Source organism: Syngnathus floridae, chromosome 10 (assembly GCF_059516105.1).
Source record: "Syngnathus floridae isolate MCC-2025c chromosome 10, RoL_Sflo_1.0, whole genome shotgun sequence".
Taxonomy (NCBI): domain Eukaryota; kingdom Metazoa; phylum Chordata; class Actinopteri; order Syngnathiformes; family Syngnathidae; genus Syngnathus; species Syngnathus floridae.
Window position 1 is genome coordinate 5,128,896 of NC_142422.1, and position 13,605 is coordinate 5,142,500.

General features: G+C 37.4%; 3 protein-coding genes across 7 annotated transcripts in view; 2 read left to right on the plus strand and 1 right to left on the minus strand.

The window, feature by feature from the left end:
• Positions 1 to 1,326, plus strand: part of fcgbp (Fc gamma binding protein) — a 16,310-nt gene extending 14,984 nt beyond the window's left edge. Inside the window, exons 23-24 of one of the 3 annotated variants that reach the window (XM_088388034.1) lie at positions 533 to 604; positions 1,179 to 1,326. In XM_088388034.1, coding sequence (XP_088244160.1) covers positions 533 to 569 — 37 coding nt within the window. In that variant the 3' untranslated portion in view covers positions 570 to 604; positions 1,179 to 1,326. The remainder of the gene's footprint in view (positions 1 to 532; positions 605 to 1,178) is intronic. The other 2 variants (XM_088388031.1, XM_088388032.1) reach the window with 2 other exon arrangements.
• fxyd7 (FXYD domain containing ion transport regulator 7) lies at positions 1,315 to 9,583 on the plus strand. Of its 3 annotated transcripts, XM_088388044.1 has the most exons (9): positions 1,315 to 1,458; positions 3,268 to 3,324; positions 3,670 to 3,693; positions 3,795 to 3,818; positions 4,362 to 4,436; positions 5,499 to 5,535; positions 5,626 to 5,663; positions 5,768 to 5,795; positions 6,318 to 6,406. In XM_088388044.1, exons 2-8 carry the CDS (start codon positions 3,273 to 3,275, stop codon positions 5,770 to 5,772), a joined length of 255 nt encoding a protein of 84 aa, XP_088244170.1. In that variant the 5' UTR covers positions 1,315 to 1,458; positions 3,268 to 3,272; the 3' UTR covers positions 5,773 to 5,795; positions 6,318 to 6,406. The 3 variants fall into 3 exon arrangements, with proteins under 3 accessions (XP_088244170.1, XP_088244171.1, XP_088244169.1); XM_088388045.1 differs by lacking the exons at positions 1,315 to 1,458; positions 3,268 to 3,324; positions 3,670 to 3,693; ... (2 more) ...; positions 5,499 to 5,535; positions 5,626 to 5,663 and adding exons at positions 8,025 to 8,060; positions 8,134 to 8,208; positions 8,863 to 8,899; positions 9,314 to 9,345; positions 9,431 to 9,583 and having other exon boundaries at positions 5,767 to 5,795; positions 6,318 to 7,501; XM_088388043.1 differs by lacking the exons at positions 1,315 to 1,458; positions 3,268 to 3,324; positions 3,670 to 3,693; ... (2 more) ...; positions 5,499 to 5,535; positions 5,626 to 5,663 and adding exons at positions 8,134 to 8,208; positions 8,863 to 8,899; positions 9,314 to 9,345; positions 9,431 to 9,583 and having other exon boundaries at positions 5,767 to 5,795; positions 6,318 to 8,060.
• Positions 9,584 to 10,373: 790 nt separating this feature from the next.
• The window catches only part of nfkbid (nuclear factor of kappa light polypeptide gene enhancer in B-cells inhibitor, delta), a 5,380-nt gene continuing 2,148 nt past the window's right edge, over positions 10,374 to 13,605 (minus strand). Inside the window, exons 5-12 of the mRNA XM_088388037.1 lie at positions 13,284 to 13,465; positions 12,871 to 12,976; positions 12,635 to 12,781; positions 12,297 to 12,348; positions 12,004 to 12,161; positions 11,392 to 11,508; positions 11,151 to 11,315; positions 10,374 to 10,926 (exon numbers count right to left, since the gene is read on the minus strand). Of these exons, the coding sequence (XP_088244163.1) occupies positions 10,870 to 10,926; positions 11,151 to 11,315; positions 11,392 to 11,508; positions 12,004 to 12,161; positions 12,297 to 12,348; positions 12,635 to 12,781; positions 12,871 to 12,976; positions 13,284 to 13,465 (984 nt within the window). The 3' untranslated portion in view covers positions 10,374 to 10,869. The remainder of the gene's footprint in view (positions 10,927 to 11,150; positions 11,316 to 11,391; positions 11,509 to 12,003; positions 12,162 to 12,296; positions 12,349 to 12,634; positions 12,782 to 12,870; positions 12,977 to 13,283; positions 13,466 to 13,605) is intronic.

Sequence of the window (13,605 nt, forward strand, 5' to 3'; positions counted from 1 at the left end):
TGTGAAACGTGGGAGAAGTGTAATCAACGTATGTGCTTTCCTCCACAAAAACAAATAACCTTATGGGGTCTTGGAGTGCCTCCATTGTTTATGTTGCTAAATAAGGTAACTCAGTAAAGGCATCCAGTGCATTGGAATTCATTGCACCTCATGTTGAGGCTGGTATATGAGCTGTCAAATAAAATGTTGAAAGTTTGTAGGATGAAAAGCCCAAGTGTTTCTTTGAAACTGTATAGATCATCTGAGAACACCAAAAAAAAAAAAAAATGAAATCCCCCTGAGGTGTAAATGGCTTGTCAATCATGCTAGTTCAAAATCCTATGCAGATGTTTCATTGGCTTAAGTGCTGTTGACTTGTGAAGGCCATGGGAAATCATCCCCATCCTTTTCCACACTCATCAAACTATTCACACGAAGGTTATTTCATTAGCCTCGACATCATTTAGGCCCCAATCAATAATCCTGACTCAACTATATATTGAGTCATATTGTACGGGTTGTCCAGCCAGCTCTATATTTGCTCGTCCCACAGGAGAGAATGTGTCAGTTTGGTGTGGAGGGGACCTTGACAACGAAGCTGGGCAGCAACAGACCCAACCCATTGGTATTATCTTGCTTTTATTTTGGTGGAACACTAACATATTCCCAAGTGTAATTTGTGATTTTTCTGTGCGGCAGATCTGCTGTAACAGAGTGACTTTAGCTCAAGGACATATTAGCTGTACTCATGAGTCATAACATGTATCAAGTATCAAAACGTAGGCCTACTGTTTTTCTAAAGTTTCAATCTCAACTCTTGTTTTTGTGTGTGGAGTTTTGACATGCTTGCGTGCATTTTTTTCCGGGTACTCCAAACATGCATACTTGGAATAGTTAAAGACTTAAATAACCAATAGGTGTGAATGTGAGCATGGATGATTGTTTGCCTTTGTGCAGTGTAAATAGACTGAAGGTCACCCACAACCAAAATTAAGTTAGTGGTAAACCGACTATAGAAAGACTCTTTGTGCTTTCATACATGAGAAAAACAAACCACCTGGTGAGCCTAAAAAAAAAAAAATGGATAAATGCTGCAATAAAATACATATTGTTAAAATGCTGCAACTATAATTAGTTTCAGTTAGATGAGGATGGTTCTTTGTGTCCCTAATGAATTGTCCTTTGGTTTTACTTCACAGTTCACTTGCATTTCCAGTCCAGACTGGGAGTAACTTCACACCATCCGCCCGCCCCCTCCTCCTCCTTCATTCCTCCGTGGACCAAACAAGACACGCAGTCAAACCCTAAAGGGAGGTTTCTCCAATTGCTCGTAAATTAGATGTAATCTATTTTTCTATTTATTTTTTTCTACGGAACTTCACAACGGATTCCAGCTCTTCTGTTTGGAAGTGAAAAGGAAACTTTTGAAAGGAGTACACATAAGTTGGGTGGAGGGGAACATCTGCAGCTTAAAACGTGGTAAGTCCTCGTTGTATGAGAAGTCTAGAAAGATGCATTTAAATGTAAAAGCCCAAGCGTTTGCTGTCTACATTTGCACTTTAAGTCATTTTTTTTTAGTTGAATGAGACTTTTTTTTTGTCGTCTGAAGTTCCAACCCCCAACATTCATCCATGCCTGTGGCAGCATGTGACTATTTAATAACCTCCATCCGCTTTACTCTCGCAAATGAATAAACAAGCGTGCTTATCCCCCCGCGCTTGCTTGTTATTATTCATCAAATATTCTAGATGTTTAATTAAGTTTGTGACCTCATTTATATGCTTTTGCATTCAAACTGAAACTCTTATCAAGAATGAAGTCATCGATAGCTATCGCGTTGTTTTGCGAGAACGTGAGCTCAATCTTGGTTCATGGTTGACACCGCCGTGTTCCCCAATTAAAACACTCATTGTTAATCCTCTTTTATTATAACCCGAGGTAATTTATTTGTAAGCGTTGCTCTTAGTCTTCCATTAAATGCCTCTCCATCATTCAATTATTGGCTCGGTGCCTATTTGAATAACTCACCCTGTGCTTGTTTGATTAAACTTGATTGGCAGGCTTTTGTTGTTAATCCCATTTTGCCACGGATGAAGTGTTCATTTCTCCCTACTCCAGGGTCGTGCTCCCACCCCCACTGCAGTCATGCATAAAATCTCAGCAGTGTTGAGGCAGGCCTGTGCCAGGAAGGAAAGCCTATTGACTCTCCCTCCAGAAACTTTCATTTTTTGCACTGGACAACACTCACACGAGTTCATTTTTCTAAATCCAGTGTGTTGTCTTTTCATATTTTGAGATTCTCATGGTCGGGCATGCTTCCCGCTGAGGGTCTTCTTCGGATTTGTCTTTAAAATTGCCAACCTTCTGCACATAGCTGGAGATATACTTCTAACTCAAGTGTACCCACTGTGGAGCGGTAAACAAAAGTATTTGTGTGCGCTTTAAAACAACAATACCCTGCTAGATAATGATGTCGATGAAACTGCCTGTGGGTTTCTGCCGACAAACAGAACAGTCAAACCCCCTGGCCAAATATACCGTGCAACTCAACACCGGTGATCGTGGATTGCAAAAGATTTGAGGTGCCTTAAATAGAACACTCATAGTCCCAGTCAGGAGGTGTTGACTGCACGACTCAAAAGTGTATTGCTCTTAGGCAGTGTTTCCCAAACTCAATAGAACCAAGTCACATATATATTCAAAAATTTATACAAACTGAAATAATTATATCAAGCATTTGACATTCTACATATAAGTGGGACATGAACACATCACTACACACAAATACCATGCACAACCAGGTCAATAACTTCACCAAGCAACTATGTGCCACTTATCAGAAGCCAGCACCATTTGCTAAAGCTAATCTACACATCCAGCTAGTCGCTGCTTTGACGTGATAGCACGTTAGTCACATTTGAGTGCTTCTTCATGATAGCACCTCTGCAGTTTTAGAAAATGTACCGTAATCTGATAACTGGCCATAGCTTGAAAGAAGCCTGGATATTCAACTATCCAGGTTTATCATATCAAGCGGGTAAAGTCAGTGCAGGGGTGGTTAATAAAATTTGCAGCACTTTTACATAATACAGAACACCATATTATTTTTTGTAATATTTTGTTGGTTGGCTTGGACCAGTTGATTTAGACTCGGTTTACCTCCTGATGTTGGCACCCGGATAAAATTCCAATTACAGTTGAACTTAATTGATAATATCTAGTATATCAGTTTATAAAGGGAAATAAAGTTAACTTCATTAATTTGTTTTTCCCCTTTCTCCTTATCAGTTACAATGGATCTTTTGCTGTTCGTGCCATTCATCTCCTGGTTGACTTCTGCTCTCGGTGGGTCTGCTCACATGACATTTTGGCGATTTGATGCTCATTTACATGCCTGTCATGCGCTGCTTGTTTGAAAAACAAAAAAGATTCTTAAATGATTTGCATCAATTTGTCACCCAAATTTCCATGTTCGTATTTTTTCCCCACAGCAAGAAAGAACCATTTAAACGAAAATTCTTGCTGGGTTTAGAATGATTAATTTTGCATTTTAAAATGCAGCTGTCAAGAAGCCTTCAAATCAAATTGTATCCCACTCGCAAAATTATTCCTAATCACACAGAGCTAGTTTGATATGCATTTGATACTTTCTACTCTTTAACAATGTTTGTTTACTTTTTGTCTTCACAGTTTCAGCTGCAGACAGCGAAATAGGTGCGTTTCGTTTGAGTTCAAATATTGCCGAGGCAAAAGTCAAGTGCTACTCAATGTATGTGTTGCTCAACTCCTTTCCTGTCTCTGTTTTCTTCAAGCAGACTATGACAGCCCTTTTGAATATGGTAAGTAAGCAAAACTGAAAGAAAACATCTGCCAGCTCAGACTCACACTTGCATTTCCTTAAAGGCAAAGTCAACCCCCAAATCTTTTTTGTTTTGCGCAGCCCAACTAGTCCCCCTTTTTCCCCTCGGGAAATAAATTTCTAGTTGCTGTAATTATCTTGTTTAAAGATTGACATTAGATTAATTAACTGCTCAGCCCATTTGAACTTTGTTCCTAACTAAAGTAGCAGCTACAACCAAGTTGTTGTCATATTCATTAAATTGTGGCATTTGATCACATGTAGCCAAAGACCATCCATCTTTATCTGTTGACGTACTACACGCGGTCAAATTGGTTCAGCCCATTCGGCCTCAGTTCTTGCCCTTTAGCTGAATTTCTCGCTGATATTCAAAGTTTGTTTCATGCACATTTCTGTTGGTCTCCCAGCAGTGGAGGAATTTTCCCAACTGACAGCTTTGACTGACATTTAATTTCACGTGTGTTCATAATCTAACAATCTGTATATTTGCAACTCAATATCGGAATTTGATTTAACGTTCCAGACTACGAATCTCTGAGGATCGGTGGCCTAGTTTTCGCCGTCGTGCTGTTCCTGCTGGGCATTGCCCTCATCGTCAGTGAGTATTTGCGAAGGCATCATATCAGCGCTCACACTCCATGTCTCATACTGGTCGGTCCTTATCTCTTCGCTCAAACTTTCCTCATACCTGGCAGCACAGAACAACCCATGAGAAAAGAATCGTTGCTTCTCTTGGTTAGACACTGCATCTGTTGGATAACAGGCAGCACTCATTTGAAATCGAGAAAAACAAAATCTAGTCACCCTTGAAAAGTCATTCTTAATCCCAAGAAAATAGTTTGGCCTAGATGCTTTCCAGCTGACGTTGGGTGGAAAGCAGCAACTGAAAACCAATTAGCATGTAGTAAATAATTTTTAGTCACACTTGTTTTTATGCAGTTGGGTAGGGGGTGGGGGGGGGCAGAATTTTTTCTGTTATTCCTGATGAAGTCGACATCAGAGAAACATCATAAAAAAATAGCCAGAAAAACTGACAAATCATAAAGACAGTGCATAAAAAGAGAACATAAACGAGAGCAGTGCTGTGCAAGTTTACTGTTTGGCTCTTAAAATAAAAAATAAATAAGAGTGCTGAGAGACAGTGAAAGACACCGCTGGCGCCTCCCAGTGGATGGATAAAAACGAATAAAGGATTAGTGCTATCTTTCAAGATGCTTTACCCTGACAACATGTAGGTCACAAGACTGCTTTGGGATTTCCCCAATCAACCTTTCATTCTCGTGCAGCTACAAGAATGAAGTCTTGGTTTCACATGTTGTCCACTGACTGGAAGAGACTGCAACGTGAGAAATAAAATAGTCATAAAAGACTGTCGGTTTGAGCAAATAAAGGCAGCCCAATTACTTTTCGGAATGAAGCCCATTTCTGTTTATAACCGAATATTTTTTTTTCCTGCTGCCTCACTTCTGCCTGATTTCACATTATCCATCCTTGAACTTGGGTCTCCTTTAAAAAAAAAAAATACTTATATTAATATTATTTCCCATCATGAAATATATCATCACACACTTTTAACAAAAGTGACAATAACCAAATGTGAATATGTCACAAATACAGTTTATGACTTTTTTTTTTGAATATTTGTTTTCCTCCCAAACAGGTAGAAAATGTGTGTGTAAAAAGAGTGACAAGTCAAGGTAAGTAAAAATTCTCAAAGGCATGTGCGCAGGCATGTCGTTTGTTTTATTTTTTCTAGACTATTTTAACTATTTATAAATTGTGCTTAGGTCACGAAATCCTGATGTGGAATCAAGTGTGCCAAGGGGTAAATATATTTATGCTGGTTTTTTTTTGTTTTAGTTTTTTTAATTCCAGTGTGTTCTCTCCATTAACAAAGGAATCTGTATTTTTTTTTTTTTTTTAAAACAGCATGATCCCCAGAGACAAAGCTTAGCAGGTAAGTATCTCTAAACCAGGGCAGGGGAAAAACCTTTGCTCAAGTTTCACATTTGATTTTGAAAACTTGGCAGATGGGCTGTGGTTATATTTAAATGTCATAATTTTTTGTAATACATTACGTTTTTTACTTTAAATTAATTCTCTTTTGGTTGCCTAATTATTTAACAGAATCAATACAGAATTGATAAACCTTTATGTAAACTCGGTTTATTTGCCACAAATTGGTAAAAAAAAAAATCATAAATACATGACAAAAAATACAAATGAAATATAATTATTTCACCAATTATATTATTTATAATGAACAAATCAAATAATACATTAAAGTAACATGAATAAGTAATGTCTTTATAGTATTTACAACGAATCATATAACCAAATATTTAAAGAGAACTACTTAATCATTTTAAGAATATAATAACAGATTTTTTAATTATTTAATAAGATAGATGAATTAAAGAAAATAAAAGCATTTTAAGCAGCCAATTTTTCAAACCGCGTCTGCCTACTCTCCTTGCAGTTACCAAGTGTTACCACCAGATGCCGGCAAATATTCTAATCGTCTGAAGACAATCTTTTCATTAATAAAGATTTTAATTTTAAAACGTCCATCAATTTGTTCTTGTTTTCCCTTTCTTTCTTTCTTGCAAACTAAGTTGTTAGCGTTACGCAACAGTACAATCAAAATGTGTAGATTTAGTGACACTGACATCGATGCAAGCAACACTGCATTGTGAAATATTGTTTTAAAAGCTTCCTGTGATTTATATTTCATGGATGCCATGATACTGTCAACGATATGCCATGTGTTGCAGTGGCAAGAGGCAGCCCACTGCTGCACTCTTCTGCTGACGTTGCATTTGGCACAGTCGCCAGCAGTGAACGTGAATGATTTATGTGGTGCAAAGTGGCCGTCCACAGAGTGGTTATCTGCAAAATTGCATCTCATTTCATCCACCTCTGCAGCAATTGCTGATAAACAGGGATTTCCCGCAAATTTGTGTATCTGGGAGGGGGGAAAGATGGACATATTGCCTTTATTAGATCACAGGAAGAGGCTGCGCCACACTCATGCTAATGCACACTTAGCAACAATTCACTTAAAGCAACAGTTCCATGAAAGATTATCACACAAACTACATTGTATAGTCAATAATGCCTTGTAGTATTGCACAATCGCCATTTGACCATTCATTAAATTTCCTTTATCTGTTTATTACACTATTTCTGTCCTTTGTAAGACAATTCAACACACTAGTAGAGCGACTTTGTCTAATAATACACATTCCTTTTGTAGTTCTTCGATTTATATGCTAAACTGTCTTCCTAGTATGGACTTAAAGAGCAAACTGGTGCATTGACTTGAACAGCTTGAGGCCCAACTATGTTTCTTGTCCTCACAAGTTGGACAGCTCTGACAAATTAGACAGACATTAGTGGTGCAGAACCTTACTTCCATTTGGAAAGTGTTGTACTACAGCCCCTGGCAGAAAAATAAATAAATAAAAGAAATAAATGGAATCACCAGTCAGAGATTTAGAGTAAGTTGGCGCGATACCTAATTACCGCCACTAGGGGGCCTCCTACATGAAGGTGGGCTATGCTTCTCACTGCTCAGTAGGTTTCCACCCATCTGCAGCCTGCACATCAATTGATTCCGAGGAACTCTTCAGCATCTGTACACTGACATCATGAGCACCACAGGTCAGTCCATTTTACACAATATAATCGTTTGTAGTCAAAAAGTTGGCATCTATACTGTTCCTTGACTACTTTTTTCTCCAAATACTAAAGCTTGTATTTTCTTGGAGCGGTTCAGAAAATGTATCTCTCATGCATTTTTAATTAGGACTGGTGCACTGTTGCTACTTTCCAATTTTACTTCTGCAAGAGTGTCTGGCATTTGAAATGTTATTGCTGCATTTGCCTTGAGAGAAATTATAAATGCAATCCATTTAAAATGTAATTAAAAAAACATACTATATGCAGTGGATAGCTTTTAGATTTTGCTCGCAATGCCAATAATCAGAATAATAGTTGTAAGGAAATACAATAGCTAGTGCTAGATTCTATTGCTCCACCTTCCTTTGCTGTGCATCTTTTCTGCTGAGAAACGCATTGAGAGGAGAGAGAGGGGAAAAAAAACACTCCAGAGATTTGTGGATGCAATGCTGCAGTTGTACTGCACACACCCTTAATGCTCTTTTTTCCCCCCCTTTACTCACAGAAGCAACGTATCGAGATCACAATGACTTTGAATATGGTAAGCCATTTATCCAATTAAAATATGTGTATAATAACTACTTGAAGTTTATTACATCGTGTCCCCCTGATAGATGAAGAGACTTTGAGGACCACAGGGCTTGTCCTTGCCATTGTCATGTTTGTGGCTGGCATTTTAATAGCCTTAAGTACGTTTTTAACTTATTTTGCACCTTCACTGTAGTACCCTCACTGGACTCTTTATTAGGTACACGTGCACAGAATAGCTATTGAGATCCAACGAAATAAGTCATGCTTAATTTTGATCGAAACGATTGATATTAGTCAAAATGCATACAGTATATATTAGTAAATATAGTAAAAATATATATATATATACTGTGTACCAGCTATGAAGTGAAAGGCAGAACAATTAAATGCTTTTCCGCTAGATGGCAGTAGATACAATTAACTTGAATATCAGCTTTTATGTTCAACAAAACAGGCCCAGATTTCAAACTAAATTTGTGACTAAACTCAGACAAGATCATTATTTTTTTCTTCCTCTCTATTTTTGTGTAAAATATGTTCCTCGGCTCAATAAAGTTTAAGAAACAAAACTATCACATTATTATTATTATTATTATTATTATTATTATATCACAGCTGTTATTGGAACTTGATTATTTAGTTCAACTACCTTTACGGTACTACCACCGTATATTTATGGTTATATTTGCAAATACTGAATTTTCAGTACCACCAACGTATTGGATCTCATTAGATCGTGCATGTGTACGGCGAAGTGTACAGTGAGTGTACACACTGATATATTAGTAACCAATGTATCATTCCTCAAACAGGTAACAAATGCACTAAATGTGTAAAATCCTCCTCCAAGTAAGAAGTGTTTAGTGGATGTTGCGCCTGTGCATGTTGTATGAGTTTGACTTTTTGAAGCAGTGGACCAAGCAAAGGATATACTAACCTGCATCATTCCTCAATTAAACACACACTCCCCAAAACATGACAGAGTTGTGGAATTATGATTTTCAGAATGGCCACTCGTCATGTGTTGGTATAGTGTAACGTCTAAATATATCGCATGTCGCTTGTTGGACAACACAGAGTAAAAAAAAATATATTTGTTTATTTTAAACTCTTTTGTACAACTTGCAATATGGAGTGACTAAATACCCCTTACCTGCAGACCTTCTCGCAATCTGATTATGCCTGATCCAATGTTGCCTCTGCATGTTTGCGAGCCCCAAAAACTTGAGCACTCAAGTCTTTTTTCTCTTTTTCTATTTGCAGATCATCCAATACTCAAACACCAAAGACAGACGGTGAGCACACTTTATTTTCTGTTAAAATCATCGTCTAACATTCTAATTGTCTCTCTCTTTTTTTCCACTCTCTCCTTTGCTGCAGTGCCTCCTCCAACCGTATAGCAAATGCAGTATTATGATGAAGCAAAGAGAGGTCGGCATCAGAACCGAAGTGTGCAACATTCATAAAAGTGTTTTATTGTTGTTGGACCGCACCCGGATGATCATTAAAAAATGTACTCAAATGTTTCTCACACTCATGGCAGTTTTTGTTTTTGCAGATCCAAATTAAGAACACAAAGAGAAAGTTAATCTTTTGTCAGAAGCGCAAATATTTGACTTTCACAGTTGGTTTCAATATTTTAAAAAAGAAAGAAAACATGAAACAAATCAAAGCCATGTTCATCATGCAATGTCATAACACAGATGTTGCTTTTGGCACATGCACTGAATGAAGGATTTGGTTTGTCAACATGTTTTTTGTAGCTTCAATTCCTTTCGGGTGATTTAGCTATTGGATAATCACCATTAAGTAAATTATTAATGGATAACAGCACTCAGACAGAACCAATCTCAACCAAGGCACAAATATCTGGATAAATGGAAACAAGTCACGTTTTAGCTAAACCCAAATATGCCACAAAAAAAATCTTAAAAATCATAAATCGACATCACCTGACTTACATATTTGAGGTTATGTGTCAGAGTATTTTTTGAAATAATATTTCTCAGCAGTGGTGATGTTTCATAAGAAGATATATTTTTCTCACTGAAATTACAGAAATTCAAATTTTGACCCTCTTGGTGGTTTCTGATCAAAGCAATCGAGATGTTGGGATTTTTGTGAAGCAAAGGTGACAGTTGTTTAAACTTTCCTTTGAGTAATTCAATTTCCCCCATGCTCATAAGAATATCCCAAACATGACTTTTGTTTGGGTCATGACTCACTACTGGCATGCACTGCGTCACGCTTTGGTCATGAGACATAGAACAAACTAAAGTAGTTTTACACAGTAAACTACATCTAGAAGTATGATGCATACAGGTCATTTTCAACATGTCATCAATGTCAACATAAGTAAATGTGCTGATTGAATTCAGCAGTAGCATCACGGCCAATGCCATCATTATGATTTCTGAGTCCTCGATTGATTTCATAGAAATCAAAGAATTTTACCAAAATGAGAACTCTATCACCCAGTCACCGATTTAACTTTGGTACTGAGATACACAACCACAATCTAAGAAGATTCATACAATATCAAAGATGATAATCATAACCTGATATTGTGACGAATGACATGTACTTAATTCAAAATGTGAGGAAAAATAAATATTTAAAAAAAATATTCCAGACAGCATGGGTTTGTAATTGGAAATAAAAGGTCCTCAATATGAATGCCTCATAGAAAATAAAATATAAATATGAACTTGTTCTGTACTTGAAAAGCAGCTAGTGGCGAATCATTTTAAGAGTTGAAATCCAATGTGAATTAACCTCAAACGCCTTTCTGTCATCCCTTCTTCATGGAAGACTTTCAATCATTCCTGGTCATGCTGGGCCACTGGACGTCGACGTTTCTTCAGCAAGAGTTTAAGCTGAAAGAAATTTGAAAAATATTCTATAAATATGTGTTTTTTTCTATAATGAATTTAGCTGTTTTTAATGGATAATTACTTTTTTATAATAGAATTAATTTACCTGTAATCATTGATCTAATTTCATAATTCCTTAATTTATTTGAGTGAGTAAAAAAACCACAATATTTTTTACTTTGTTATTTATTTCTCTATTTTTATTGATAACAAAGAATTTGGCTCACCTGCTCCCCTTGCAGGCCACCCTGCAGAAGATGCGCCGGTAGGCCGTTTTCCATATTGCGGATGCTAGGATCAGCTCCTTTGCTCAGAAGGAGCCGCAGGATCTCCTCCTGCCTGGGGTTGCCATGGAGACAGGCCGCCATGTGTAAAGCAGTGTGGCCGTGTGCCTTGAAGTAGAAATTGGATACTGAGTCACATGGACCACAAAGTGACTTTTTCATGCAGTAAACAGCAGGTACTCACTTTCATGTTGACAAAGTCTTTGACATTATGCATGGGGATGCTGAGCAGATAGTGGAGCAGGTCGACATTCCCTTCCTTCACAGCCAAGTGTAGAACTGTCTTGCTACTTTTGATTTCCTGCAATTTAGCAAGTGGGGGAGATTGGTGGCAGGCCATAACAAAACCACAATAAGTCACGCTGGAATATACAAATATCACTAGAAAGAAAACAAAAGTGACGTCATCATTGTGGTTGGCTCGGGTAGTTCCCCTTTTTTAATACAAGTGATACTAGATATGTCTAATATTATCCATTAAAAGTCTTTACAGCAAAAGTGTCAAACTCAAGGCCCGGGGGCTGAATATGGCCCGTCACAACATTTGATGTGGCCCCCGAAGACAAATTGTCATGTGTCAATACTAAACTTACAAATTGTCTTCACTTTTAAAGAAATACAGATATTGCTACAAATTTTTGTTACCATTGATCTTTTAAAAATATTTGAACAGTTTCATGTTGACGTTTATAATGGACCTCCGATGGTAACTATGACTACGATGCGGCCCGTGACAAAAATGAGTTTGACTTTACAGAGATAATAAATGGATAGAGGATGGTCGTTTGTACTCCACCTGGCTGAGTGGTGAAGCGCCTGCATTGAGAAGAACCTGCACACAGCAGAGCTTCTCTTCAGCTTTAGCCTGAAGGTTAACATCGGCCATCCCACAAGCAAACAAAGCCTTCATGGTGACACTGTGAGAAATGGCTGCACAGTGCAGAGGGGTCATACCTAGCACAAAAATATCAATAGTTGAACAAGGGATAGTAATATTTTAGTAAATAATTCATGTTGATGACACTTTGGACAAGTACTGTTCATACTGTACATAAATATAAGAATGTTTTTGTAATAGTGAGACATTACCTTCAAAATCTCTGGCCTCCAGATTGACAGCAGGTTTATTGGACAGAATTACCTAGAAAAAAAAAAGATTTTGGATTAAATTTGAAATATTTGATTAAATAGAAATAATAGAAATTGCCTGGATTCAACCTTTACATATTACCATGACTCGAATGACCGAGAAACTAAACTGAAACCTTGAAAAACTATCTGTACTGTATCTATAAACGTTTTTCCCCCTTTTTCCAAATTATCCCTAACACGGTTCTTTTTTTTGTTTTTTTTTTTTAAGAAGAATGACGATTCAATAAATGTTAAAAATGTGAAGAATATTAGTCCAAAGTGGTTCAGCCCCATACCTGCATTATCCTTGGTAGGCCATCGTGGGCAGCCAGATGAAGAGCATTTTGCCCTTTGTCATCACAAGCATTAATGTCCGCTCCAAATGACAGCAGATCGTGAACAATGTCTGGCTGGTTTGCTGTCACAGCCACCAATAAGGCAGTCTATTCATGCAAAATCAAAATACAAATGTATAATGTTGCTCACAATTCAAGAATGTGTCCATGTATTGAAATTGCTTGCTTTTCCATACTTTGCCTTTATGCTCTTTGGCATCAAGTTTCCCCAAATCCCTCAGCTTCTCTGCTGCGGCAAAGGCCCACTCCCTGAGACCCTTAGCTGTGCAGATATGCAGAATGCTGACCCAAAACAAAACAACGGAAAAAAAAAAATTAGCCAACAACATAACTCAGAATTTGCAATTATTCTAATGAGTGACTTTTTAGGAAATAATTTCTAACAAGTGACCATAAACATGTGGGTAGCCTCATACATTTGACCCAGTTTCCTCTTAGAACTTGTATGACTCAGGATGTTTATTTTTTCTATGATTACAAAACATCAACACACACAGTTTAGCAGACAATCACACTAGTAATAAACACTCATTCATACGTTACATACAAATCTCAGAATATACAAAATATTTGATGGCTGCTCACTCACGTGTCTCCATCTTCATCCTGGCCAATGATTTTACTGTATTCCATTTCTCTCATCATCATCCTGGCTTTCTCGAGTGTGTCAGTGTCAAACCAGGACCCGAATGTTGGCTGGGGGGGCTGGCTGGGTCCGAGAAGGGTCCAAGTAGACGCTGCGCCCTGATTTGCAGCTGCCATCTGGCACTCCTGCTCAAAGAAAAAAATAACTCAAATTCAACTCAAAATTATTTGTTTATTCATTTATTTATTCATTTATGTGTTTATTTATTTATGTATTTATTTATTTGTATACTTATTTGTATATTTATTTGTCTATTTATTTCGTT

Excerpts from the sequence above, each read along its gene's own strand:
- fxyd7 (XM_088388043.1), top strand. The coding sequence starts at position 7,961 with ATGCAATGCTGCAGTTGTACTGCACACACCCTTAATGCTCTTTTTTCC. Across the intron at positions 8,061-8,133 it reads TCACAATGACTTTGAATATG|ATGAAGAGACTTTGAGGACC; the intron begins GTAAGCCATTTA and ends TCCCCCTGATAG. Across the intron at positions 8,900-9,313 it reads TGTGTAAAATCCTCCTCCAA|ATCATCCAATACTCAAACAC; the intron begins GTAAGAAGTGTT and ends TTCTATTTGCAG.